At 37.8% G+C, this 14,357-nt stretch overlaps 1 protein-coding gene across 6 annotated transcripts in view; it reads left to right on the top strand.

The window, feature by feature from the left end:
- Window positions 1–14,357, top strand: part of ANKRD26 (ankyrin repeat domain containing 26) — a 49,693-nt gene that overhangs the window by 11,076 nt on the left and 24,260 nt on the right. For 3 of the 6 annotated variants that reach the window (XR_010080291.1, XM_063396741.1, XM_063396740.1), the window contains exons 9-21: window positions 594–654; window positions 1,008–2,026; window positions 2,551–2,683; window positions 4,224–4,285; window positions 5,395–5,506; window positions 6,451–6,479; window positions 6,595–6,658; window positions 6,743–6,787; window positions 8,846–8,931; window positions 10,636–11,625; window positions 12,428–12,636; window positions 13,199–13,351; window positions 14,293–14,326. Coding sequence is in view for 5 of the 6 variants with exons in the window: in XM_063396741.1 (XP_063252811.1) it covers window positions 594–654; window positions 1,008–2,026; window positions 2,551–2,683; window positions 4,224–4,285; window positions 5,395–5,506; window positions 6,451–6,479; window positions 6,595–6,658; window positions 6,743–6,787; window positions 8,846–8,931; window positions 10,636–11,625; window positions 12,428–12,636; window positions 13,199–13,351; window positions 14,293–14,326 (2,997 nt within the window). In the remaining variant the exon portion in view is untranslated. The remainder of the gene's footprint in view (window positions 1–593; window positions 655–1,007; window positions 2,027–2,550; window positions 2,684–4,223; window positions 4,286–5,394; window positions 5,507–6,450; window positions 6,480–6,594; window positions 6,659–6,742; window positions 6,788–8,845; window positions 8,932–10,635; window positions 11,626–12,427; window positions 12,637–13,198; window positions 13,352–14,292; window positions 14,327–14,357) is intronic. The other 3 variants (XM_063396743.1, XM_063396742.1, XM_063396744.1) reach the window with 3 other exon arrangements.

The following is a 14,357-nucleotide window of genomic DNA, read 5'->3' as shown; positions in this document are numbered from 1 at the left end:
TAATCTGTAGAATTATCAACTTGTGAGTGATGCCTGGAGCATCAACTCTGGCATTGTGCAGTGATACAGAACCTGAGTGACGTAGTTCAGCTAACTGTAATGCTAGAGGTGCAAGCATGTTAAGTTTTAAGTTGATTTCATTTTCTTGCACTGATTTAAATAGAAATGATACATTTTTCTGCCATGATTTTGAAATTCAGGGGTGTTTTTTAAGTGTACTTGCAAAGACTAAATTTATGCACTAAGTATGGGGATCTTAATAGTTATTTACCTTGTGCACATTTGCAGGTAAATGTCCTGAAAATGCACTTTTAAATATAATTGAATTTTACCTAAGTATTACAAATATTAGAAACAGATTTTTAGAACTGTTATGCATATAAACATTTTTGGAAGCACTTTGCAGAAGGCTGCCTGCACACTGTGAAATACTTCATAAATGGGAGATGAGAGGAGTGTTTGTGTAACTAGAAGATGGAGCCAGCACTATTATAAGGACAGTCTGATTATATTTACTGTTCAAGATTTGATGTGAACAAAGGATTTGTTGTTTTTACTGTAAAAAAAATTCTTAAATCAATCTTTATTTACAGAAGCTGCAGAAGCCAAACCTGACACTGTTAATGAATGCTTCACAGCAGTTCAGGAAAAACAGTAAGTTATTTGCAGAAGGTTGCATGATATACTGATATATAAAGTAGACTTGCTGGGTAAGTTTTTGGTTGGTTTGGGGTTTTTTTTAAATAGTAAATGAGAAAAGTAGCATTTTGAAACATGGCACTTAATAATTAAGAATAAAAGAAGTCATTAAAATGAAGATAGTAATCCCCTCTTAAGCCCTTTTCCTTCATCAAGTTCATCCTCCATCCTGCCCAACCTCACCTCTCCATTTCTAAACATTCCCAAATGGCTCCTCTCTTGTACATTAATCTGATAACATGCCTATTACTGTTTACAAAATTCCTTCTGTTCACATGCATTTTTCTTTTTTTTTTTTGTACTTTAAGATGATGGTGGTGGTTCTAGAATTGAAAGTCCTAAGTCACCAAAGAAAACTCTCAAACAAAGAATCCCATCAGGTGTAAATGTGAACAAAGGAGACAGTGAAGAATTGTTTAATCAAGATGTCTCAGCTGCAAGCAACCCAGATGAAGAAGAATTGGAGGAGGAAGAGGAGGAGGAGGAGGAGGAAGAGGATGAAAATGACAATGGAGATGGTGATGAAGATTATGAGGAGGAAGAGGAGGAGGAGGAGGAGGATGAAGATTTTACTGAAGATGAAAAGGAGGAGGAAGAGCTGGAAGATGAAGAAACTCAGTCTAATGAAATACTGGAAGAGGAAAAAGCAGAACCTAAAGGGGAAATTAGTCAGAAATCAGAGTATTTCAGTAAAGCAAAGTATGAAGGGGATGCTCGATGTGGAACTGGAGATGTCTGTGATGATGATGAAATAAGTAAAGAACATGATGAAAAGGTGGAGGAATCTGTTGATACTCCTGTGTCTTTCATAGCTGGCTCTTGTGAAAGATTTCAAGGAAATAAAATGACAGTGTCTCCAAAAATCATGAATAATGAAATATCTTGCAAGTCAGTACCAAAACAAGCTGTCTTTCAAAATCTAAATAATCTGCAAGATATGCACGAAAGTTGGAGCAAGAAAAGTATGATTGAGGAGAAGTTTCACAGAAATGCTGACTCCTGTTTTGCAGACTCTGAAATGACAGACTGGAAAAAAGAGATACCCCAGCCTCTCTTAGATAGTTGTGGTGTTAAGGAGAAAAAGTCAAACTTCAGTGATGGCTTTGAAAGTGACAGTAATTCTTGGTTAGCAGAAAAAGCCCCAGGACCTGAAAGTGAAAGACCAACCTCTGTCATACTTGAACGTGTGGATGGTGAAGATACTGAAGAAGAGGAATATGAAGGAGTAGGTGATAAAGTCTGTAAACCACTGAAACAAGAAAGTGAAAACTTGCACTTAAATAAGCAAGAAGAAAATCTGAGAGCAGCATTTCATTCAAGCACTGAAGTAAGTATATAACGATGATTCAATCACCAAGGGTATTTTCTAAGGGTCAGATAGGTCAGAAACACATAGTAAACTGGATTTCTCTTAATACTTATTTTTCACATATATCTATCTTTTGATCATCCATTTTTGATTTAGTGTCTTACTTTGAGTCCAGACAGTTTCTTTGCTATGGTATGGTCATATAAGTATAGTATGGAAAAAGAATAGGCAGTAGATTCTGGAATCAGTTGATTTTTCTCAGTTCTGTTACAGGTTTTTATCCATGAAATTTTACTACCATTTAGGAAAATTCATGGTGTGATAGCTGAAAGTGAGGAAACAAAAAGAATTTTGCATAAGATTGAGAGCAGGAAACTAACAATTTTCTGTGGATCAAAGTAGAGGAAAAAATAAATATGTTCTGGAATGTTGTAACTTAAATGAAGCTAGAGTTAGACTGACATGAGGAATTGCTTATGGAGGGACAACAAAGATGATGTTTCTTACTGTTCTTTTCAGCTGTTTTGGTTGATATCTTTTAGGAAGAATCATCTGAACACAAAGAGGAGAAGGAGGGCAGTGGCAAAAAGCTGCAAACTACAGTTGTTGAGGATGTGAAAAATTCTGTTTGTAAGGATAGGAATGAAGTCCACAAAGCTTCAAAGGACAACTCTGGTGAGAGAAATTACTCTGTAAATCCTCTTCCTCTACAAATATTAATACTTAGAAAATGAACTAAAATGGTGATTGACTCCTGTGATAGCAAAATTTTCTCTTTCCTCTGGGTCCTAGTGGGCATTGGCAGAGAAGGAAAGCAGATTGTGTTACTTTTCATTCATTCTTAAAGAACTGAAATTGTAGCGTTGTGTACCACACAATGCAATATGAAGCAAGTGCCATTCTTGATTTATTGCTATATTCTTCCTGAAGTGATCTGAACAAAATGCATAGATGAAAAAGAGGAAGACTAGAGTGTCTTGAGTGAAAATAGCATTCCTTTTATGATGAGTACTGTCACACTGAAAGGCTGTGATTGCTCTTGGCTGAAGCCAGAGAAGGATTTGAGTCAAGCTGAGAGAAAGCTGTTCCAGTGCCTCACCTTGTCCAGTGTCAAAATGTAGAGGGTCTCTCCAGCACCACATATTTGTGCTTGAAAACGTTACCAGCCTAGTCAGAGTAGAGCACTTTGGTACTTACCTGAGGTCTGACAGTAGGAAGAGAAAGCACCATTTCCATTGTCTGTCTCCAGAGAGTGGCTTGTTGTAGTAGATGTTACTAGAGCATGTGTAGCTGCTTCTCAGATGCTGTGCAGGGGGCATTGGCATAACCTGCTGTATTCTATAATATTATAATATTATAATATAAGCCTATACCTACTCTTCTGTCTATATATGTTTTACCTTAAGTATGTATTTAGCATAGTATAAGTAGTCAGAATTCAGATTGGAGCCAGCAATTGCCTCTTCTGGGGTAGGTGCCCTCACGGGCATCCAGCTCCTTCCCCCTTCTTTATGTGTATGTTTCCACACAATTGAATCCTGGATCAGTTTTTCCTAATGGAGTAGCTTAAAATAGAAATATGATAGTAAAATCTGGCTAGGAACTCCCTGAGACTGAACCTTAAAATCGTCTGGTGGAGAAAAGGTTTGAATTTTCACCCCCCAAGATAGAAATGGCTTTTGTGTGTTTGGGTTGTGTTTGAGGTGTGAGCCTCTATTTTTAAATGGCAATGCTCAGATGCCTAGCTTCTAGTAAGGGGCTGGGTAACAACTTTGTCAGGGAAGATCTTTCCTAGTAGCACAAAGGGAGCATTGTTTCCTGGTGACTTTGTGGATGTTAGTGTGAGGAGGTTTTGGATAGTGTTTCTGTGATACCCCTTGTACAGTGGAAAGTGATAGTAAATGCCAGATTTTGGAGCTGTAGGCTGGAGAGACCTTAACTCTGTGCACAATAGAACTGCAGGATGCTGGAGTATCTTCCTGAATGTTACCCAAGCATGTTGGATGTTGCCTGTAGCTTTGTCAGCTGTTGTGCATAGCCATCTTCTGAAAGAAAGGAAGCAAAAGGAGCTGCAAGTGTAAAGGAGATAAGATGATGTGTCTGGGTGGGAAGAAATGCTTAAATAAAACGTGCTTCTTAGTTTGTCCTCATCAAAGGAACCTGCATCTTTGGATGTGCAAACAATCAAGCATCTCACTTCTTGCCTTATTTGTAGGTGTCCTTCCAACAGTGGAAACAGAGCAAGAGGAAGATGCTGACTCTCCCTGGGATTCCGAGGTACTTTTTGTGAAGGACTCAAGGGTTTCCACTGCAGGAAGTAGGAGTAAGATCCAGAATCACTTGAGAGCTTCCTTCTGATTTGGGCACTACTGTTGATAAGGCCTATTTCCATTTTTTCCCCTTTGCCATATGTTTGTAACTGAGGGCCCTTGAAATACTTCTGCTCTAGGCCAGCTGCTTGGTTAGGATTGGGATGAAGTTAGGTTGAGCTAATGGCTTGGGTCTCAGCAACTGGCCTTTGAGTTTTGTTTCTAGCATAGTGCTGAAATAGTGAGGTTCCTTGCTGCTTAAAATATTCTGACCTTTTCACAGAGGCTGGCAGGATTGTTGCTTTTTCACTATACAGCCCTACTCTGCTGACCTGGTTAGCTGTTGCCCTTGGGGTCTACAACCCAGGTGCCTAGCTGCTTCTGAACAGATCCTCTCTGCCTTTTGTAGGTGTACTCTGGCCCTCTTTAAAGTCATTTTCAGCAGAGACTCTGCACATGCTGGCCTTGTTTGCCTTTTTCATTCTTTCTGTCTGTGGCAATGGGCAAGGTCTGTAGCTAAGTCCCTCGGGTTCTTGTGAGAAAACGAGAACTCTTCCCATCCCCTTCTTAAAAATACAGGGCTAAAACATTGTTAGTTTTAAGGTAGCTGTAAGCTTTGCCTTGCTAATTCTTGTTCAACCCAAATGGCTCTTGCAGTTGGGAGCAGCACTGTGTTCATTCACCAGCACAGGATATATCCCTAGGATATATACCATGGGAGTGTCAGTACCAACCTGAATGTCAGATACAGGTTCAGTACAAAGGTTGGACTGCTGCAGACATGCAGCTCTGGGTTCAAAACCTGTGTCTTGAGTTCCCATGTTAATTCTTGTTCGTGGATGTCCAGTTTGTCAGCGTGGCAGAATAGTGGTGTGAAGTTTTTGCCTAAGATCTGAGAACAAACACAATTGCTGTGATTTTCCAATATACTGAATTTTGATGGAATCTTGCCAAGGGCTTATAAAATGTTTTTGTATCTGGAATATTCTTGATACCATGCTACATAAATATATGTGTATTTTTGTATAGAAATGAGTTGAAAATGCATTTGTACCAATTCTCATTAATGTGTTTTAGGTTACACAGGCAGATTCTGAAATGCCAAGAAAAATATCATGTGGTGTGCTGCTCCCAGCTGCAGACAGACACGGAGCAGGGTCCCAGACTGTGTCAGGGGAAAGTGACAATGGTAACTTCCTGGCGGGCTAATGTTTGTCTCTAAGCACTAATAGGCTAAAGAGAACTTTTATCGGTGTCTGTCTTAGAAATGCTGTCATGGTGTGAGTGCAGACCATACCAGTGAACTGCTTACTGTTTGTTAATTAATGCCAGTAATAACAGCACTTGCTGGCCGGTTTGTAAAGGAAGGTCTTTGTATTATTTGTGTTCTTCAGATGAGTATCTAGTTTTTTTTGATTCATGTTCTTGTTTCATAGTGATGATAGTGTATGTCTATTAGGTTTGATCTTTCTCAACATTTAACATTCTTAGATGATAATGCAGCAGAAGACAGCTGTGATCTGCCTTAGCATTTTTGTCCCCCCGAGCTTAACCTTTGAAAGCATTTTGATAGTTCTTTATGTTGTGCTTTGCCCAGGAGCTAAAATAGGACTACAAGTACAGGGGGTTTTGCTGGGGATTTCTGCCTGTAGTTTGTGACACTGTCTTTTGAGCATCTTGAGCAAAACTTTACAAGCTTCCAGGGGCTTCAAATGTAGTTGTTAACTATTTGTCATGGAATTCTGCTTAGACTAGAATTCTACTAAGACAGGTTTAGGATCAGTGTGAAAAGGTGGTAAAAAGTGGGTATGGTAATCTTTCTAAGGTCTTTCCATACTGCTGGACCACCAGGTTTACTGAAATTGAAAACCGTTTGGCTTTGTAATGTTGGTTTGGGGTTTTATTAATATAAAATATAAAAAATTATTTAAATATAAAATTTTTGCCATAGAGCCATTCTTGTATACTAAGACACATGCTGCATGATGAGGTAAATGGAATGTTCAGTATTGTCCTGTTGATTAAATAATGCTTGAGACTAGTACTTAGCTGCAAAATCTACTGATGTTGAATGCAGTAAAAGGTACCCACAATTTTAAAAAATAACATTCCCAAAATATTTTTCACTTCCAGGCTTTTTGGAGAAACACAATAATACACAGGTAAGTATTTGTTCATGTCAGACTGACTACTTATTCTGCTCATTAAATAGTTTTAAATAGCTCATTAAGTAGCTACTTTGAATTTGGTGTTTTATCATTGAATTGTCTTTCATAGCTGAAGACTCCCATATCTGCTTTGGAAATGAGCGAAACTTCTAAAGACAGGCAGCAGAAATCAGGTAATATTTGCCTTAAGTGGTTCTGGGTTTAGCTTCATAATCTTTTAGGAGTATTTCATCAGGCATGTGTTTCGTGTTTTGCAGATCTGTTGCAGGAATTTGATTTAGAAGATGTTGAGGATATTGAAGGTATTCATGACCATTTCTTTGTCATGTTTTTTCATGGACTAACACATTGTAATCGCAAATCTGTTTTCCTAATTTTAAATAATGGTTCTAACAAGGTGTTCTGGAAGCAGAGGGACTTCTGAAATATGCACCTGTACATGCTTGCTCCCTCCTGCAGTCTACCCTTCCATGATGTTGGCTTCCTCCAGCATACATGTTGTCATCTCTGCTTTTCAGGCAGTCCTCAGGATGGAAGAACTTGGTTGCCTTGTGTCTTTCCTGCCTTTTCCCTTGTTCTCTGCCAGTTACACAGAAATTCCAAGATTGATTAAGCACTATGTGAAATAAATCTTATGGGCTCAAAAGATCCTAAAATCTTACTTGAAGACTGAGACTTCAAACTCAACGTAGCTCCTGTTGAAAACTTCTCTGATGGGCAAGACTACATAGGAGTTTGGGTTGCTTTTGATTACAGCAGTCTTGGTAGTGATAACGTAGGACACTCTGCAGTAATTTCTGTGATGCTACCTACCTTGTTCCTTGTGGTTCCTTGACCACCAGCACGTCTGTCTGTTCTTACTGCTGGCTGAAGCCTTCATTTGCAAAAAGTTTGGTATTGGGATATCTATAAGCATGAGTAAAGTCCAAAGCTCTTGCTGAAAAACAGGAAAAGGGAAAAATGCCTGTGTTCCTTGTTGAACATTATCCTTAGATAATGCCTAATTATTGCTGTTATTATAGTATTTATCAGACTGTTTGAAATGCATCAGACTTACCAAGAGATCATCATATCTACCCTGTGAAATAAGTGCTGTGAATCCACTAAGGATTGTTGTGTGTTATGAAGTGCCTTGTGCTGAAATACCCAACAATCAAATCTAGAAAAAATCTCAGAAATTTTACCCAGCAGTGAGGTGGGAGGAAAAAGTTAATTCACACTGTGTAACTTGGGGTCAGAATTGACCTCTGGAGACCTTTTATGACTAACTGAGGAGCTCGGACTCCAGTTTGGACATAAAGTTGTAACTCTGAGCTTGTATCAAATGTAAAAACCCTTCAAGGAATGAAGGCTTGCATAAGTACTCACCTAAAGCAGAAAATGCCAAGAAATGAGGTTGTGTCCTTATGTATTTTTGATGATGAAACCTTTCTATTTTTCTGTTTTGCTCAGTTTTCTCGTAGGAAAGATATTGTGTCCCTCTTTAGCAGTGAAACTTTGTATACAGAAAGGCTATTGCCTAGAATCTGTGGTGGTAATGGAGCAAGACAGGAGGTGCAGAGTGATAAGGGTGAAAAGCCTCCATCTCTTGTTTTTAGATTCCCCACTTGAGTTGCTAAGACTTGTTTCTCTCTGAAAACTTGTCACTTGAAAGTGTACAATGTGCCTTCCACTAGAACAATGACAGTGAGGTGCTGCTTCTAGATTGTACCTGGGATTATCTGAGAAGTTTGTGACCTACCCATATTATACAGAAATTCTGAGAGAGAGAAGACTGGAATCTGGTTTTCAACAGTATGAGCAGTGTTCATATCATGGATTATTTCTCAGCATTATACAGGTCTGTCTTTCAGTTCCCATCTGTGCCTTCTGCAACAGATAAGGTAGCAGTTTGAAATACTCAGTCCAGATCCATGTCTAGAGACAGATTTGTTTCATGCCTAAAGTAAAGCTGGGGCCTTAAAATATTTCAAAGCTGTGATTTTTTAATGATTTTTGTGCACTGCACTTAGGGAAATTACAGTTGCTGGAGCCATGTAAGTAGTTACTTGTATGGCACACAGCATGTCAAAAAGAGAGGTCAAGATAACACACCTTTAAGAAAGAGGATTGGTTGATTTATGACCACTTACAGCCATTTTCAGCATATTTCCTTTAAATGCCCTGTAAAAAAGCAATCTACACAGATGCATCTTCAGTCTGTTCTACAGTAATTTTTGTCTCTAAGATTGCACAAATTAGAGGGGTTGCATTATTTTGTGTTAAGATTGTTCTCACAAATATGATTTAACTTGCACTCTAAGTTTAAATAAGTAGTATTAGGTCATGCTGGTTATAAAAATACAGTTTTCTCACTGTAGGTGAGTACTCAGGATCTACTTCTCATATGTCATCAGCAGCTGAAAAAGAAGATAATAAGGAGGCCATTGAAAACTTTGGAGTGTGGGTATGTAACATCAAAGACTTTGAATTAAGAGTCTGATTTAGTAAATTGTATTATACATTGTAAAGCAGAGAGTTATATATAATATACGTGTAAAGCAAAGGAAACTTACTAGTCAATGAATAATTCTGGAGTATCCTGTAGATAAAGGTTGTATAACAACCTGAAGTAAAATGGGGTGCAGTCTTGTTATGGTGGTGAATATTCCTTATCATTGTATTGGATACTTGCTGTTTCACTAATTAGTTTCCAGCTGCTTTGCTTAGACTTTGTTCAGTATATTTTCTTTTACACAAGAAACAGTGCAGTCAAATTCATTTTTTCTGTATGGAAAATAAACATTCAAGTAAAGAAGGAAATTTATCTATAGTATGCTGATCTATTTGATTAAGTATGACTGGTGTTCCTGTTTTGTAAGAGAAGAAGAAACAAAAGTTAAATTTTGTGACCTCAGTGGTTTCCCTGCCCATGCAAAATATGTCCTTGTTTGGCCATGTTAGTAAGTGTTTGAAAAGGTTTTTTTCAGAGGGCTTTTTAGACAGGGATGAGGCAGGCATCTTATTTGTGTTGGGCCTTCAACAGGAGAGGAAGAGGGCTGGATAGAGGGGTCTGGAGTCTTCTGTAGCACCTCAGGGGACAGTGGAGCAAGTTACTTCTACCCTACACCCATGTATCATGAAAGAGGAATATGCTTAATAATAACAGGCAGAGCACAGAACTTAGGCCTGCTGGAAGATGGTAGTGGTTGGGCAGTGAACGTGGGGAATGGAGAGGCTAAGACAGGTGTTTGCTGACTGAGGTGCTCCTTCCCCCTTCCGAAAGCAGGAATTCTTGCAGAGAGAGAAGGCCTTGGCTGACAGGGAGAAAGAGAGAGAGAGAGAGAGAGAGGAGTTGGATGGTCTTAGCCCATTGGGACTGAGCTGCAGGCCTCTGTGGAAGGCACTAAGAAGCTTATGGGGAAGGAGCGTGTTGAGAGAACTGTGACACATGATGGAAGCAGTTAAAGCTGTTGAGGAGCAGGGCGTGGGGTCAGGGACATGAGGAGACTGGGGGGTGTTCAGTAAGACCATGGTATGGTTTTCACATAAGTTCGGCTTCCTGACTTTTAGGATGAGGGAAGGAATGGACAGGTTTCCCTAATAAAAGCTTTTCTTCAGAGCTTGGAATGGAATTTAACATTTCTGCACCTTGGGTGAAAAAATAGGCCCAGTTCTCTGTGTGGTGGGCAATAAAAAGCTTGTCATGTTCATTAACACCATATTGCTTAGCTGGCAGGGGATTGTAAAGTACCAGACAGTAGAATAATGGAGGAAGAAAGGTGAGGAAACATTGGCTGTTCCAAAGAAAAATAGTACTAAAGCAATAAGACATGAATAAATAAATTGCTTTCTAACAAAGGCCACTGGTTACAGAAAGCAGGCAGGCCTAAAAGTAAAAGTAACCCTTGTTGAGACAACTCCAATCCTAGAAAAACTGTTGTCTCTAGTAAGTCCTAGTAGCTAGTAAGGTCTTTATTTTTAAGAAAAAGGTGAGTAAGTGAACCTTTAATTTAGTATCCTCTGATTTGTATTATAAAAATCACTTTCAAAATATCTTGATACTGTTATTTCTGTTACATGATAGGTTGAGTTTGCAATGGAAATTACCTAGATAAACTGTAACTTCCTTTTTCTTGGTAATCTTTTTGTCTGTACCTGTTTACTTAAGGATAAATATATTTTAGAAACTACCAACTTGATAGAAAAAACAGCGCATGAAAATCAGACTGACAAAGCAGAAGTTTCACATCAGGAAGCCCTAACAAAAAATGAGGAATCGCACAGTGCTGACAAGGAGTTAAATCTAAAGCCTTGGGAAGAAAGATATGAAAGAATGTGGGTTGAAAATGAGAAAAGGGAATTGAAAACAAATTTTAAAAACATTACAGCAGAGCTGAAGCAGTTGTTTGGTGAAAATGAAGCTGGGAAAACTGCTTCCCTTGTGGAAGAAATACCAGAAGCAGGCTTTGGTGAAGATGTGAAGAGTTCTCACATTATTTCAGCTCCTGTGACAGAATCAAGTAATAAGTTAGAAAGCCAAGGTGGATTTGGAGATATTAAACTTACGCTGGGTGGAAAAGTACCCAAAATGGAAATTGTATTGCCAAGTCTTGGTGTTCTTCCTGATCAAAATAGCTTAAAGACAAACGTAGAAGATACCTGGAATGCAGATGAAGAAGCTGGCATGAACAGTGTCAATAACAGAAAGGTGTCTCTAGCAAAAGGAGAGAAAAAGAAAATGCCTACTGTGGAAACAGAAGAGAATGATAATGGAAATAGTGAAAATGCAGAGGACGGTCCTGCTTACTCCTTGAGACATGGCTTAAAATCAAGTATTTTGGGTGACATTTCTAATATTCTTCCTAAAACAAGACCTGTTTGTACAAGCGATGAAAATACACGTTCTGTAACAGAAATGAAACCTAAAAAATACTCTGGATTTAATGATGATGTTCCCAAGGACCGCCTTATCAACAGTAACATAGGAGAAACAGAAACTCAAAGTCTTTTTGCTAATGCTCAGGAATCATGTGGCGTGCTGGAAAGGAGTCTTGATGAAGTGCTAAAACGAGATATGGAAAGATTTAAGAGTAAGGTAGGAGTGCTACAAGCAGTATTCCTGGCTTTGGAGAAAGAGAAGGTACAGCTGCAAAAAGAGGTAGTTCACCTGCTACTCCTTATTCTTTAGTCTTTCTCCATATCAATGGTCCTGTTCACTTCAGCTATTCATCATTGAGTGAAGATGCTTTGTGCAAATTAGCTGTTGTTTGAATGAAAATACAGTATTTATGAATAAAGAGAGCAGTGGAGAGTTACTTTTCCCCCATTTTTCAGAAAACACAGAATGCACTGTTGTTCCAGTTTAACAGTATGTGGCACTCAGTTCCAGTGTAAGAAGTTATCGCTTCAGTTTTGATTCTGAAACAAAGAATGAAAATAGCTTCTGAACAGGGTCTTGTGCAAACCTTTCATTTGCTGTGATTTCTGCATGGTGTGTCTTCATTGTCCTTCATTTAAAATCCTGTTTGCTGTGAGTGGAGTTCTTTCTACTTGTGGGTTTGGAATCTTCTTCCCTGGTACCCTACCTACCCTCCATGGAGGAAGCAGTAACCAAGCACACTTCCACTTGATTTTTTTTTTTTTTTATTTCTGTTCGTATAACTCACGTTGTGCAGTCCTCCTAACTCTTTAATCCATCAGTAATGCTTTTACATTTTTGTTGTTCTGTGTTTTAAGATTCAATGTTGTTTTATTTCCAAGGACTGTGTTTCATCATGAGTGAATTTGAAGTACTTTCAATGACAATGCACTTTGTAATTTAATGTTTGTGAAAATACTTGTCTATTTTTTTTGTTTTAGACTTTTTCAGAGGTAAACCCTGAATTGTACAGTCTTGGATATTGTGTTTCTCTTTTATGAAAATACTGATTAATACTTGAAACTTAACTTTCTTTTTGTAGGTTGAGAAGGAAAAAAGCCAAGAAAGATGTATCCATACGCAGACAGTGGCGAAAGAGGAAAATGTTGATACACTAAATACACCACCAGGCAACATTACTAATCAGAAAATGAAGGAAAAGCTTACACTAAGGAAGAGTGACTGTTTGAAAATGGAGGATGAAAACACTACAGAAGAAAAAGTCAACAAAAATTTTTCACCTGAGGAGAGGTCAGAAATTATTAAAATGCCAATGAAAGTATAAACTAAAGACATGATGTCTAATTCTTACTTGTAGGGTTATTTAAATATGTGTTAGGTTTTCTAATATTGTGCTAGTTGAAGCAGTTTCTATAATGGTGGAAGCAATACTGAGTAGTCCACTGCTTCACAAACATTTAAGAAAAATACATTTATTTTAGGAAGAGGGTAAAACATCTTACCATATGAATCTCAAAAGTTTGAAGGAGGCATTGATATTTTTATGAAATCCTAAGCAGGAGTGTTTTTCTGTCTGTCCTTCAAAGGAATCTCTGCTCTTAATACATCCTCTAATGTGCATATAATATACTGCCTGAATCTAGTTCAGGTTCCACATTCCCCCCTCATTCCTAGGGCAAGGTTTTTTAAATACTTTTAAATACTTCATAGTCCTTGGAGTTAAGTCTGTGTTTTATCAGAGATCTTTTTCATCTCATTTGTTTCAGTACATCATCTTAAGTATGTCTGTTTCAAAGAAATATTTTCTGTAAAGTTACTCAATTGGTAATTTTTTTTTTCTTTCTGTTTAAAGTAGTGAATTTTCCCTGGATCATGAGGTTACAAAGAAAAATAAAGGACAGAGTTCAAAGCAGAAGGCTAAGCAGCAGATGAGCTCTTCCAGTGGGAATAATTTTCGAGTACCAGATGATGGCACTTCCAGTGAAACATCTCAAGAGGAAGGAAGGTACTGAATACAAGGAGTGTTATAGCTAAAACTTACTTAATGATAAAAATTGACCTAAAGCTAAAGGTAATTTTTTTGTCAACCTGATCTGCACAGTGGTTTTTGTTCCTTCATGTGACGATATGACCTGATGCTTTTTGTGTTCCAAAACACATCCTTTTTGCTTAATGTGCTTTGAACATCTTAGCCAAGTTCATTAAAAAGACAGTGTGCACAATTGCTGAAAAATTACCTGAAGGTCAGTGTATATGTAAAGATATCTTTTATATTTTTAAAAAGGGAGAGGAGAGACTTTACAAGAATAAAGTTGCTATTTCATCACATGCATATTAGGGTGTAAGTTTTTTTAATTTTTTTTTCTTCAGCTGTATGTCCTCTTGACTTCTTGTCTACCTCAAACTTAACTGTAGGGGTCAAAATGAGAAACAGAAGTTGTTGACAGAGTACAAGCACTGTTTAGCAATAGCTAAAACACTGGTGTGATGTCAATACTGTTTTGGTGAGAAATCTAACATACAGCATTGTGTGGGCTGCTCTGAAGAAAATTAACTCCATTCCTATCAGCCTAAGTACACTAGATAATCCAAAATTACAGTTCTTTGACATGTAAGGGAAAGAGTCTAAATACTGAAGAGAACTAAACCTCTAATTTTAAACATGCAATGCACATAACTGTGTATCTGTATATCTCCGTGTCTGTAGCTGTATGATTCCTATGACTTTGAGTGAACTGTTATTTCTGCTATCTGCTTAATATCTTGTGAAAAAAATAATCTTCCAATAATGATGATTTTTTTCTAGTATTCACCTACATCTAAAAAAATTCTTGTATTAAATTTTACTTTAATTCTCTACTGAAATTAGGTTTTCAAAACAACTTTAGATACTGTTTTTAATGCAAGATAAACATTCCAGAACTGAAATACATTTCTGTTTTCCAGACCTGCAGCAAAAACAGCCATTGAAAAGAACAAGGTACTGTAAAATTAGTTTCTTGATAGTTTAA

This window comes from Prinia subflava, chromosome 4 (assembly GCF_021018805.1).
Source record: "Prinia subflava isolate CZ2003 ecotype Zambia chromosome 4, Cam_Psub_1.2, whole genome shotgun sequence".
Lineage (NCBI taxonomy): Eukaryota > Metazoa > Chordata > Aves > Passeriformes > Cisticolidae > Prinia > Prinia subflava.
This window is presented reverse-complemented; position numbering and strand designations above follow the sequence as displayed.